The sequence below is a fragment of the Elephantulus edwardii genome, unplaced genomic scaffold (genome assembly GCF_000299155.1).
Source record: "Elephantulus edwardii isolate Elephantulus edwardi_28Jun2011 unplaced genomic scaffold, EleEdw1.0 scaffold00134, whole genome shotgun sequence".
Taxonomy (NCBI): Eukaryota; Metazoa; Chordata; class Mammalia; order Macroscelidea; family Macroscelididae; genus Elephantulus; species Elephantulus edwardii.
The window spans coordinates 8,410,363-8,424,817 of NW_006399884.1; the positions used below are offsets into that span (position 1 = coordinate 8,410,363).

Here is a 14,455-nt window from a genome sequence, read left to right on the forward strand (position 1 = left end):
GTTCAAAATGAGGAACAGCTCTACAGAACAGAAAGGAGCCCTGAGGAACAACGGTTAAGCTCTAGACTGTTAACCAAACTGCAGGAATCCACCAGTCACTCCACGTGAAAATAAAAAGGTGACAGCCTCAGAAACTCCACAGGGGAGTTCTACCTTGTCTGAAAGGGTCATACTGTAAGTTGGAATTGATTCAATAATTTTTTTTAGAGACTTGAAGAGGATATATAAGATTGGAGATGTTGTTATGTGCCGTCGAGTCGCTTGCGACTCATAGCGACCCTATGTACAATAGCCCTAAACTCCGCTCTGTCCTGTGCCAATCGCACTGTCTCTGACACTCCCATCCCGATTACTCCAGTCACTGAATCAATCCACCTTATAGAGGGCCTTCCCCTCCTGTGCTGTCCCTCCATCCTCCCAAGCATGATGTCCTTCTCCAAGGACCAGTCTCTCCTCACAACATGTCCAAAATATGTTAGACGGAGCCTCAGAATCCTTGCCTCCAAGAAGCCCCCGGTTTAACCCTTTCCAGGATGAATCTGCTTGTTTTCCTAGCAATCCATGGTATTCTCAATGCTCTTCTCCAGCACCACAGCTCAAAGGCATCAATTATCCTTCTATTCTCCTTGGTCATTGTCCAACTCTCTGATGCATAACAAGTGATTGTGAAGACCATGGCCTGTATCAAACGCCCTTAGTCTCCAGAGAGACACCAGTGCTCTTCAGTACTTTGGAGAGGTCCCTAACAGCAGACTTTCCTATGGCAATGCGCCTTTTAATTTCCTGGCTACTGGTGCCAAGTGTGTTGACTGTGGAGCCAAGCAAACTAAAGCTGTGTACAATCTCAATCTCTTCACCATCCTTCCTGATGCTGCCAACTGGCCCAGTGGTGAGAATCTTTGTCTTCTTGACTTTGAGCCTCAATCCATATTGGAGGCTGCAGTCCTTGATCCTCTGCAGTAGGTGCTTCAGGTCCTCTTCAGTTTCAGCAAGCAGGGTTGTGTCATCTGCATAACACAGATTGTTGATAAATCGTCCACCAATCTTGACCCCACATTTCTCCTCATAGAGCCCAGCCTCCCGGATAATCTGTTCTGCATATAGGTTGAAAAGGTATGGAGATAGGATGCATCCCTGGCATACACCCTTCACAATTTTGAACCATGCAGTGTTCACTTGCTCTGTTCTGACTACTGCCTCCTGGTCCAACTATAGGTTTCGCATTAGCACGATCAAGTGTTCTGGGATTCCCATTCTTCTCAGAGTCAGCCACAGTTTGCTATGATCCACACAGTCAAATGCCTTTGCATAGTCAATGAAACACAGATAGACATTCCTCTGGTATTCTCTGCTTTCAGCTAAGATCCATCTAACATCAACTACAATATCCCTAGTACCACGACCCCTTCTAAACCCAGCCTGGACTTCTGGTAGTTCTCTGCTGGTGTGCTGTTCCAGTCATTTCTGGATAATCTTCAGTAAAATCTTGCTTGCATGTGAAATCAGCGAGATTCTTCTATAGTTTCCACACTCTGTTGGGTCACCTTTCTTTGGGATAGGAACAAATATAGATCTCTTCCAGTCAGTTGGCCAAGTGGTTATTCTCCAGATTTCTTGGCACAACTTGGTGAGCACATCTAGGGCAGCATCTGTTAGCTGAAATATGTCAATTGGTATACCAACTATTCCTGGAGCCTTATTTTTTGCCATTTCCTTCAAAGCAGCCTGAACTTCTTCTTTCATCACCTAAAGTCATTTCTACTTCATCACAGTATTACTGTTCTGCCTTCAAAGTCCTGAGAAACCCTGAATATTTAGGTTCAAGCTCTGTAAATTACAATCCATTGGTTTGCACCATTCCCTGAGGCCTATGGGATTGAAAATCACCTGAGATAACACCAACCTAAAGACTGAAGTAGGTAGCTCTGGTGGCCTAGTGGGAAGGAATTGTGCTACCAATGCAAGGGTACACAGGTCGAATCCACCAGTTGCTCCATGGATGATGGTAATCTCCTTCCCTTCAATTTACTGCCTCTGAAAACCTGCTGGAGGATCAGCTATGTATAGGTCAGTTCTGACTCAACAGTACGCAATAGCAACAAGAAAAGAAGTCTGAAGTATACCTGGTGAGCTCTGAAACCTCCCTGGGCTCTTAGAGCATTAAAACAAAATAACCAGAATTCACAGGCAAACTCGTGGGTCCTAAAATTTTTATGTAAACTGTTCTAATTAAACACTTCTTGCACTCAATCCCACTTAATCAGACCCTAGATGGAAAAAATACTGTAAAAAGAAATGCTAACACAATGAAGTCAGATGAATCCCTGAAAACGTCAGAGTTCTCATTCATTCACATCATCCTGTTACTTTATGTTCAAACAACAATACCAAATAAATCAAACGCAGTACAGTCAATTTCAATTCACGATGATCTCATATATGACAAAGTAGAACTATGCTCATAGAGGCTGCAAAAGCCAGGGTTTTAGAAAGAGATGACAAGGTCTTTCTTCTGAGGTGCCTCTGGGTGGACCTTTCAGCCTTTCAGTTAGTGGTCAAGTGCATTACTAATAGTTCATAGGACTGAGTAACTGAAACAAGAGTAATAATCACGCTCTATAACACTATCAATTTTCTAAGAGTCAAAGTGAACATAGTTTTATTTGTTGGCAACATATCATTACTCTTAGGTAAACGTTTAATGTGCAAGAGTATGAGAAGCTTTAAAATTGTGTATTCCTAATTCCTACATTCAAGTTGACATTGAATTCTTACTGGGCAGACAGGAAATAAACTAAGCTATACTTTCAACAGCATACATTTTTAAGCTAGCTTTTGGGAAGGGTGTGCAAAATATTCAACTGAGTCAGCATTAAAATAAAAGTCCAGCTTAAAAAAAAAAAGTCCAGCCTCTACTAGAGGCCCAGTATTACTCCCTAGTCTACACAATTCCCTGCTGTTATGCACATCTGAATCCAAGTGAAAGTAGCACCAATTTACAAAGAGTCTGAAACAATAAAAATAAATAAAGGCCATATTTGGAAGATTGCTATGGTGGTGCAATCAGAGGGATGAATATACAGGAACAGACATGTAATTAATACCTACTATGGAAATTTGACTCTTCATAATAATTTTGTAAGGAAATTAATAATAAAGTTTATCTCCAAACACTGACATCTGAATGGTGTTATCACAGAACAAATAATCCTCTTGAATTCACATACAGTCTTGAATGTGCATTCAGATTGGTGGGGCAAAGGAGTGCATTCCAGGCACTAAAGGAGAGGAAGGGCCTGTGTATTTAGGTCAGATGCTGCTGGTGTGGCCTCTCAGGGAGCTTCCTTCACCATCTGCTGAGGTACAGGCTGCCATCATAAAAAAAGTACCAAACAGAAGCTTTGTTACAAAAGTGCCATTAAGTAATTAAAGGGATATAACCAAGTAAGAAGATGGGAAAAGATTAAGAATACTTGGGATATAGTGACACTGAGTTAATAAAAAAAAAAAATTAGGAGATTCTCCAACATTTCAAAAGACATCACCAGCCTGTATTCTAAACAAATGTGGTAAGAAAATGCAGTTAATGGAAATATATATATGATGGCTACAAACCCTAGATAGAAAACCATAGGTTTTCTATGATCTATTTTTATTTGTAAAGAGATAAAAAGACTTAAATTACTCCAACATTACATATCACTCAAAAAACAAGACAAAACAGAACCCCTAACATTTGGAAAAAGTAAAATGCCTTCAGGAGAAATAAATAAATCAAAAGGTTCCTAGAATCAAACATATACAATCCATGTAGAAAGACAAACAGGTAAAAACAAATTTAATATAAAGCAGAATAGAAACTAAACACCAAGTACTATAGAAACAGTGGGGACAAGGGGGAGACCAACTTTTGTTTAATGTTGGATCAAGTATTCACAGAGAGTGAATCTGAGGGGAAAAGTAGAAAAGGTGAGTGAGAAGAGACAGATGTAAAAAGAAAAAGAGCAAATCTTCAGGTTCAGATAACAAAGTTAGCAAAGTTACAGAGAACTGAAAATGTGTTACATATTATGCGGGATATCTCATATGATTCAAACCCACTATGTATGTGCTATGGTGAAATCAGAGGGGTGGATACACAAGAATGGAAAACTAATGCCAAACATCCTTTTACAGACTTAAGTAGGTAGCTCCAGTAACTTAGTGGTAAGGAATTGAACAGCCAACTCAAAAGTACACAGTTCAAATCACCAGCTGCTCTTCAGGACAAAGATGGCAATCTTCTCCCATGAGATTTACTGCTGAAAACGCACTGAAGGGTCATTGGGTCAGTTACAACGTGACACTATACAACAAGAGCAAAAAAGGAATAAAGAAAGAGGAGATTTGGAGAATTTAACTGCATTTTAGGCATGCCAAATGTGCAGTGATCATAGACTATGCATCTATATGCAAAAATATCAAACCCACTGTCATCAAGGTAATTCAGACTCACAGAGATCCTCCAGCAGATTTTTGAGGGGTTACAAATCTTTAAAGATGACTGCCCATCAAATCATGCAGAGCTGTTATTGGTGGATTTGATACCACTGACTTTTCACTTAGCAAAGAAACATGTAAATACATCATGCCACAAGAGCACCTTTGACGTATAGGAAGGCAAGAAAAGTCTTGGTCTGAAGACATATCTAACAGAAACCAGGGCTTAGGAATAATTATACACAGGAAAAGAACAAATGGACTGAGAACAGGGGCTTGACAAGAATCCAGGAATAAGAAAAAGTCAAGCAAGAAAAGAGGGAAATTTTAAAAACAGCATTAAGACCTAGTAAACTGGTAGACTTGGCAAGTGTGTCAAGAGTACTTTCAGCCAAATTCTGGTGACAACTACAGGCATTTAAAAAGTAAATGAATGGTTTGAGAAGCCAAAGAAAACCCTGGAAAACATTTCAAGGGTCCTTAGCTGGGGATCCCACAAACTCAGCAAAGGAGACCAGATGACCACTTTCAGTATTTTAAACAGTCATGTTTAAGAAGAGAAATCTACCCTTCACAAAGCTACAAATGGACTAAGCTGTTCTGAATCTCTAATTAGCCACTATACATATACAGATTTCACAGTGAAAGTATGAATCACTGTTTTATGGATGCCATGTGTTTGGTGACAGACTCTCTGGCACTAGACCACTGATAGCAATGAATAAGGAGTTATTAAGTAAAACACTGAAAGGGGCTCCTGGAAGAAAGCCAGCCCTGAAGAGAATTAAATGCCATGTGGGAGATTTGGGGCAGGCAGCTCTGGGAGAGAGTCTGCTGTTGTTACAGGGCTTCCTTGCTAGATTTTGTTTTCATAAGTCAGATAAGGGCAAGATGCTAAGCCAAGAAATTGCAGAAAGAAATCTACTGCACTATCACTGTAAAAAAGATGAAACAAGAGGGAAAAGTATTGACCTTACAAACATAACAGAGTTCTAGAATAACTTACAAGTGTGAAAACAACATATGCATTCTCAGTTCACCATAAACACACAGTGGTGGGAAGTACAGTTGTCATCAGAAAAACATGAACTCAAATTTCTGCTACTGTACACCCTTTCAAGTTAGCTTCTCTGAAGATGTTTCATTTAATGAGAGTAAACTTTAACCCATAAGTTATCAGAAAGATCAGAAGAAATATGAAAAATTCTTAGGACAGGAAGTACCTAGCACAAGTGAAGCACTGAAGAGTCAAAACCATTAATATTAAAGTAAAACAGACCATATATTTGTCTGGCCTTTCGTTTGAGAAAACTCATATGCCGAAGCAAAGGAAAGATGCATAAATATGGATGCACAATCCAATAAAGCTTTTAAATATACAAAGATATAAAGGTAAGCATCACAAGGGGGAAAAAAACAACTCAGAAGTTTGTACAGAGCTGCCTGTCTTTGTCTATATAGGAAGACCTGGGGTGTATGTTGTGCTCAGTTCCAGACTACCACAATAAAGTATCACAATCAAATGATTCACACATATTTTTGTGTCTCTGAGTACAAATAAGTTATGTTTATACTCTAGTGTAGTTTACTAAGTATGCAATAGCAATATGAAAATATTTCAAGAATTACCAAAGGAGGCACAGAGACAGACACAGACAGACTTGCTCAATGTAGGCTGGCCACAAAACTTCAGTTTGTCAAAATCGTAGCAGTTGCAAAAAGCATGATAAAAAGCCAAGTGCAATAAAATGAGGAATGGCTATTCAACAAAAAGAAAACAACAGAAGAAACACCTGACAAAATATCTGCTTTGTAGAAATTACCCTATTGAAGAATCCAGAGGTAATAATGGAAACATGAGTCAACATGTGACTGAAAACATGAGGCATACTTAGATCTTTTAAATGTACAAATGTAGTTAATACTAGACCAAGCTTAGATTAAGTAAAGACCAAGTGTCCTTACTAATGCCTTTGACTGTGGTGTTGGAGAATAGTAGTAAATATTCCATGGACTGCCAAAAGAATGAACTAGTCTTTGAGGAAGTACAACAGTGTGCTCCTTATAGGCAAGATAATTAGGATTAGGGAATGTTGTCCAGAAGGACTAGTACTTGAAGAAAGCTATCAAGCTTGACAGCGGAAGAGTGGAAGACCTTCAAGAAGGACGGATACAGTGACTAGAAAAATGAGTTTGAATATATGAGAGAGTATGAGGATGGTGCAGGATAAGCCAAGTTTCAGATCTGTAGTTTATAACTGGTTGAGAGTCATGGCCTCAAACAACAGTGTCCTCACAGAAAAAAAAAAACCAACAAAAAAACTATGACAAAATTTGAAGTACTCAGTTTTCATGACCCTAAACCAATCTTTCTCATATATGGAGGAAAATCTATGACTAGCTACTATAGTTTAAAAAATAAAGTATTACATTTAAAAAATTAAAAATTACATCATACTTTCTTATATTAAAGAGAATGATGGCTAAGATTTATTCAAAAGAGGTGCTGCAGAACCATCTCCTAGAGGAGGCAGGCAGTAGTGACCAGGAGATCACATGGTTAAATGCCTGCATTTCCCAGTGTTTCAACTCCAGTCCAATAAGCAGTTTCAGTAAAATTTTATCTGCTCTGACATAGCTAGGCTCCAATTTATTTTCAGACTTTCTTTATAAAACTGAAAAAGAAATATAACCTCTAGCGAAATCTCTCACCTACTTTTACCAAAAGCAAGAAAATTTTGGCAAAACTGTATTGCCACTTTTAACTGGCATATTTCATTCGTCAGTAAAATACTAAAGGTATTATCATCTGAATTTCCTTGGCTTTTCCGTATCTTTCAAGAAATTCTAACCAAAAGTTCAGGAATGGACAACATCATGTTTTGCAACATCTCTGGTACAATGTCTCTGGTTCCTGTGCCCAAGACAACACAGACATTGCTGCTGGATCAATGCTAAGCTGAACAAGAGAGTATACAATCCTTTGTGATGTAAGATTGGTGACTGAAGTAAAGCCAATTTGTTAACACTGCTGTAATGTTATTTTTGTGTGTAGTACATGCGGAATTATTGGCTATGGCAAGCAATATACTTAAAATACCAATTTATTCAGGATTTTTTTTTCTGGTTAAAAATTCTGATTATCAGAACTATTGCTATTATATAACAGTAACTTAATTAAAACTAAAAAAGGACTGTAATAATTATAATCCAAATTAAAATTGAACATAATTTAAATCTACCTCTAAGCTATAAAGAAAGAATTTTCATTATTTCTTACTAACAGGTAAAGGCAGAGTTAAAGATTAGAATATATATAATCCTATATGATAACATAATATTGAGGGTAACTTTAGATATACAATTTTCATTTTGGAGTAAAAATGTAGAAGAAAATAGAGTTTCTGATAGTTCAGACCTCAAATAAATGGGATTTTCTGTAATAAACTTAATTGTTATTTTTGGATGTAGAACTGTTAACAAAATCCCAAAGGGAAAATAAATGTAGTAAAAATAAGGAAATATACTACAATTTGACAAAGTGTAAAGAGAAAATAAACAAAACTAGTTGTTTAATGGGTCACTACCTTACTGTGATTTAAAAATAACACTCATCAGCTAAGTCATCTGAGGCTTTTATGCCCACCACCCCACAGAAAGCAAGACCAGCCAAGATATGTACTTCAAAAAATTTCTAATAAAAATGTGTTACCTGTAAATTGTTTTCTGTGACTCTGTTCCACCAAACCATATTGATGGGTACTCCTGATTTACACCTGTCAGCAAGGCAGCCAATAGGGTTCTTTGTTTTTCGTGCCTTTGATCCCATCGGAACTAGCCTCTCCTCCAGCATCCCCAGGCGATACTTCCTTGGCTAGGAAAAAGAAGGAAAGAAACCAGGCCACTCCTAACATCCCCAGACTAATCTAAACTAACATAACTGAAATGTAGAAGCTATTGGGAATGAGAGAATGGTAAATGGGGACAATTTCTAAGACATCCCCTCTAACATCTTATCACCTCCCACCATCTCCCACCCCCACCCCATGTCTCCAAAAATTACCCACAGTCCTAAACAATATTTAATAAAACTGATGTTTTAAAAAATACATTATAATCTGATTTTATAGACTTATAAATAGACGTTAGCTTATCAGCAAAGTAAATGTTTTGCAAATTATCTTCCACTGACACTTACCTATTCTCACTGCAATATGAAGAAATGGCTTCAAAGGCACAAGATAGAGGGGTATATATATTATTTTTTAAATTATCTAAACTATATTTTTCTCATCCCGCTCTTACTACCTTATTTGCCACTAGAATTTTCCTATTTTAAAAGATTTAAGAAGAACATGTCTCTTCAGGAATGGACTCGATACATCAGTAAAACTTGACTTCACTCAATGAAAATACACTGCAGACTAAAAAAATGAAAGTAAACAATTTCTCTGAGGTCAATGAAATCACAAATTGTGTTTAATAAATCATGAATTATTGTTTAATAAAATAATACATTCCTTGGCTAGCATTATAAGGTCATTAAGCAATCTTCACTGTGGTAGGGAAGGCTTTTGTTTGTGCATGAAAGAAAATGACGGTTTCCACCACCTCACTTTTCCAAAATTGCATTAAAGTTGTACTACTCTTTAAGGGTATGGGGCTGTATATATGTGTGCGTACAGGTGTGGGTGTATGTGGCAGCATTTATGGGTATATATCTATGTGTACATATGGCGGGATTATGTTATGGTGTGCTGTGTACACACACACACACACACAGAGACACACTCTGTCCCCTTCAGAGAATACTGATGCCCGTTTGGGCAGGCATCTGATTTAAAAGCTGAAAATAAGAAGGTCCTTATACACTTACTACTGAGTAACAAGACCACTGAAACAATTATCTAAGTTCTTCCAAAAAAATAGGAAGTTCATTGTCAAATTAAAAATTAAAAAACAAAACTTTCCATTAGTAGCCAACTAGCAGAAAACACTTCATTTCTAAATTTCAAAGTGACCTGGAAAATTATGCAGATGACAACTATCCTATGCAAACTATCCATTATCCATTCTACACTAAGCAAGTCTCCACTGTAAGTTATTTTTATGCATGGGGGTAGGAGGAGGGGAAATCACAGAACATTTAGAAGGTAACTATAGTAACCACCTGTCAAAAACTACAGTAGTGGATAAAGTTCTATGAGGTTGAAATATTTCTACTTCCTTGTAATTTTTAACAAATTCATTCTATGAATTCATTGTTTTGTTGTCTATATTACACAGATACAGACATAAAAGAGAGTAATTTCTATGGATAAGAATATGTACCTTTGATGGTTCATGCTATGGAAATACACTGTAAGTCAAAGAATTTTAAAGCAGATTACTTCTAGTAATGTAATTCCAGAAAAGTGTAGGCCAAAGTAATGTCAATTTTTGCATACAAGTACATAGATAGATATAAAAAGGCTTTGATTCACAGGAAAGTAACATAATCTAATCAAGTCTTTACTAACTGACTCGATGGCAGGTAAGAACAATAGCAGCAATTTAAAATACATGTCCCAGAAAATTTCTACACTACAGATTAATGCCAATTCTATCCTATAAAAGGAACAATACATCAAAGAATACTTACTTAACCAAAAGCACAACCTCTCAAAAATGACTAACAGAAAAAGCAAAACAAAAGGCACTGCCATTGAGCCAATACAAACTCACAGCAAACCAGCTGGACATAGCTGAACTTCCCTTAAGGGCTTCCAAGGCTGTAAATCTTTACAAGAGCAAGCGGACTGCCCTATCTTTCTGTCTCAGGATGGTTAGTGGATTCATACCACCTACCTTTTCGATAGCAGTCCAATGCTTTTACTGGGCTTCTTGGTCTAATACAAAGAATCCTAAATCCTGCCAGATACTTGAAAGTAATAAAACTACTGTTTTAAATGGGTTTCTGCAATTTAGGAGCTTCACAAATTTAGATTCTCTCTTGACCCAGTTATTAAAATTACTGAAATGTGTTGCCTGTACAGGAGTGAATTAAGCAATACAGAAAAAAAGGAGTTTAAAATACAATGAATGTATTATTCTGCTCTTCAACAACTCTTTATGTAATTATGGCCTTTCTTTTGCCAAAGAAAGATTCCTTACGCCTCTCTCTACTATATCCTGCCGAAGAATTTAGCCCAAATTCTTCCAAATTTGTGTTATAAAGATATTAAACTCCCAACCAAAAGTAAAACCTTGTATGTAATAAATACTGGACCAAAAGATCTATGATATCAGTACCACTTAAAATAGCACCACAACCAACAAAATGCATAATGACAACCAAGAAAGGAGGAGAGCAATACAAATCATGAGAGATATAACACAGATGTGCCATTACACACCAAATTACAGTAAGTCTCATCAGTAAGGTAACTTCCAAAGTATGTGAAAAATTATACTTCAAATAAAAAAAATGTATTAGGCATTTAAAAGCCTGCATAGTATGTGAAACAATTCTAAATGCTTTAAACAGAAAAGATTAATTAAAAAGATACCTTTCCCTCAAAGAGAGAAGACAATCTACTAAGCAACAGTCATACAAACAAATCCTAACTGTGATGACAGATGGTATAAAATGCATACAACCAAGGTAGCAACAAAGCAGAGACAACGATGATGTCACAGAAGAGCCTCCTGCCCGAATAATGTCACATTCCATCAATCTAAAGCTATGTAAATCCATTTGCTTCAGAGATATAAAGAAATAAAAACACCATGCCAAAGCTACTAAAATATTTTAAGTGAAAGAAAATAAAAGGGTTATTTCAGGAAAGTTATTTCCACAATAAACTATCAAGTATACTGATCATAAAATTGTTTCTGTTAAATTCAGCAAAAGTACTAATCTATGTTAAAATGCCTTTTGGCTTATTAGAATAGAGTTTGTTTTGCTTTCATTTACACATGTGCCTCTGCTTAAAATCAGTCTTGAAACAATGCAGAGTATCTTCAATAATGTGTTATGTTTCCATGAACTTAAGACAGTAGTTAATCAAAAGCACTATGCCAAGTACTTCAAACTCATTAAGGTATTTATTATACACAATAAATCATATTGGCGATATTATATCTGCCTAACAGATGAGCAAGGCTTAAAATGTTTAAATAACCTGCTTAGGAGTTCACAACAAGCTTAAGGGGTGCTTCCAGAGGTGAGATTCTAACTATGGTAGTCTGCTTCCATTCTAAGAAAAATACTTCCCATTCTCTAACAGTCATTTAAATACTGCATTCTGCTTGTCCTCCAGTTAATAACAGAGGACCACTGAGTAAGAGTCATCGACTTATTCACACAAAATTAACAAATTCCATCTCACATTTTTAAAAACCAAGGAAAAAACCTCAGTTTTAACAGAGTTGGGATGAAATCATAAGGTTTTGGTTAAATTTAGGTTAATCTATTTGTGGATAAAGATTCTAAGTTTGTCTTCACTAAATAATTTCATTCCCTACTTGTACTTCCTAGGTAAAGAGGACTATAAACCATGAGAAAGGCAAGCTCTCAGTCCTTGCTATTAAACACTGTGGATATGATAGTCAGAGCAGACTATGACAAAAAAATCAATCAGATCACCACTCAGAATTATGTACTGATTCCTAAGTTCAAATGGGAAGATGTATCCTGGTTTTACTAAAGCTATCATTATTATGTAAGGAAATGCACTCAAATTCCCCCAAATTATAAAGAGAATATTACTACAGCTAACAATATTTCATATTGAGTCTAAAAATGACACACACACTTCCATTCCCATCCATTTAATTATTGGAAAGTGTCAATGCCACATGAGCATATGCACCGCAAGGAGGAAATACATAAGGTTCCTGCACTGCAGTCTCCCACTCAGAGTCCTGTTCTCATCACTCACAACAAAATTCCCTTGTAGTCATGAACCTGAAGGAGTTTTTTAATTCAACAAAAATATACAATCATTTTATACAAAGTATCAATTAAAATGAATTAAAAAAAAAAAGGTTTAAGAAAGCAAAGATGTTACAGAAAATCAAAGTGCACCTGACGTAAGCCCTGGGCTCCTCAGGTGCCGTATCTGTCTCAGAAGGCAGGACAAGGGGTAAGAAAGGTGAAAGAGGTAGTGATATCATTGAATATTAAATACATGTGGAATGCCATAAGAATAAATGTATCTGTTTTGGAAGAAGCAGAGCCAGACTGTTCTTTAGAAGCTAGGATGCTGAGACTTCATCTCAAGTGATTGAGCATGCTATCAGGAGGGACCAGTCTCTGGAGAAGGGCATCATTCGTCCTACGTAAAAGGGTCAGACAAAAGAGGAAGACCCTCAATGGGATGGATTAAATGGCTACAACAATGGAATCAAAGCAAGAAACAATTGTGGTGGGGCACTGGACCATGGGCCCTCTAGTTATAAGGTGGTTATGAACTGGGACAGACTCCTTGGCACCAAAAAACAACAAAAGGTGCATGGTTGAATCCCTCATTTGAAACAATGACATTGATTTAGTTCTTTCTAAAGCATATGTTTATCTCAACTCAATTCTAGAAAGTCCATTTGGATGACAAAATCATAACAAGAAAACACAAACTATCATAGCTTCAAACAAGTTTTTATCCAATGTTACCTTTACAGTATTTTAAGAGAGCAAAAGGCTGAACCTGGAGATAACCAAAAGGAAGATCGCATTTTCACTTGCCAAATGAAATGCAGAGGAGAACAAGCACAAACAGCCATGTGTTAAAAGGAAGCTGATCACTCATAAAACATGAGCAATAAACACGACAGTGGATCCAAATCAAAGGAATAAAATAATCAACAGTCCCCTCATTTAAAAATCACTGACTCAGGGGATTACCATCTTATTTTAATTAAAACTAGCTTAATATTTTAATCTTTTTTTTGTACATAAGGACAAATAAAAAGATAATCAGTGTTAGGTATGACACTTCTAAACCATGAGCAAAACTACTTGTGAATTCAAGACTAGTTAAACAAAATGGTAGCGATTTCAACACATGACACGGTAAATTGAAATCTCCCACTACACAGAGGAGGAGCCTAGTGATGTGGTGTGTAATAGGCTGCCATCCAAAAGGTCAGTTCTTCAATTCTATCAGCTGCTTCTGAGGCAAAAGACGGGCAGTTTCCTCCTATAAAGATTTATAACCTTAGAAACCCATGAAGGGTTGGTATGGGATGCACATGATTCAGCAGCAGTAGGGGTTTTAACTTGCTTAAGTTTTTTTAATACACAAAGAGTTCTGGAAGGTGTTGTGGTTAAGCCTTTCTCTAAGAAAAAGATGTGGCAATCTGATTCCATGAAGATTTGCTGCCTTGGAAACCCTATGAGCCAAAATAAACTCCCTATTAAAAGCTGTAGTAACAGAGCAGACAATGTGGCACAGTAGTAGAACGTCTTACTTTTCATGTGGGAGACCTGGATTCCACTCCCGGTCAAAGCACCTCATGTGCAGCCACCACCCATGTTTCAGTGGAGGACTATGTGCTTCTATGATGCTTAACAATTTTCCCTGGAGCTTCAGTCAGACAAAGAAAAAGGCCTGGTAACCTACTTCCAAAAACTGAACCTATGAAAACCTATTGACTCCCAACAGTCTGATCCTGTTGTGCCTAGACGTCATCAGGAGGCAGAACCAATCAGTGAGCAGTTGCAAACAACAATATACAAAGAGCTCTGGCAGTAACTAAACAAATAACCCAACAGAAAAACAAGCAAAGGGCACAAAAGAAACAGCAATGTCCAATAACTCCATAAACCAATAGCACTTAATCCTATTTAAACAGTGTAATTCTTTTGTGGATATAAACTTATAATGGCACTAAAGATTTAACTGTTTTCAAAGACATAGAAAAACTAGCTTATTTGTGAAGAACTTCTGAAGGGCTCTCAATTTTCAAAACTTTAAGTATCCTTGCCCTAGACACT

At 36.9% G+C, this 14,455-nt stretch overlaps 1 protein-coding gene across 1 annotated transcript in view; it reads right to left on the minus strand.

The window, feature by feature from the left end:
- The window catches only part of PAN3 (PAN3 poly(A) specific ribonuclease subunit homolog (S. cerevisiae)), a 155,601-nt gene that overhangs the window by 95,488 nt on the left and 45,658 nt on the right, over nt 1-14,455 (minus strand). The window contains exon 5 of the mRNA XM_006894072.1: nt 8,192-8,353. Within this exon, the coding sequence (XP_006894134.1) occupies nt 8,192-8,353 (162 nt within the window). The remainder of the gene's footprint in view (nt 1-8,191; nt 8,354-14,455) is intronic.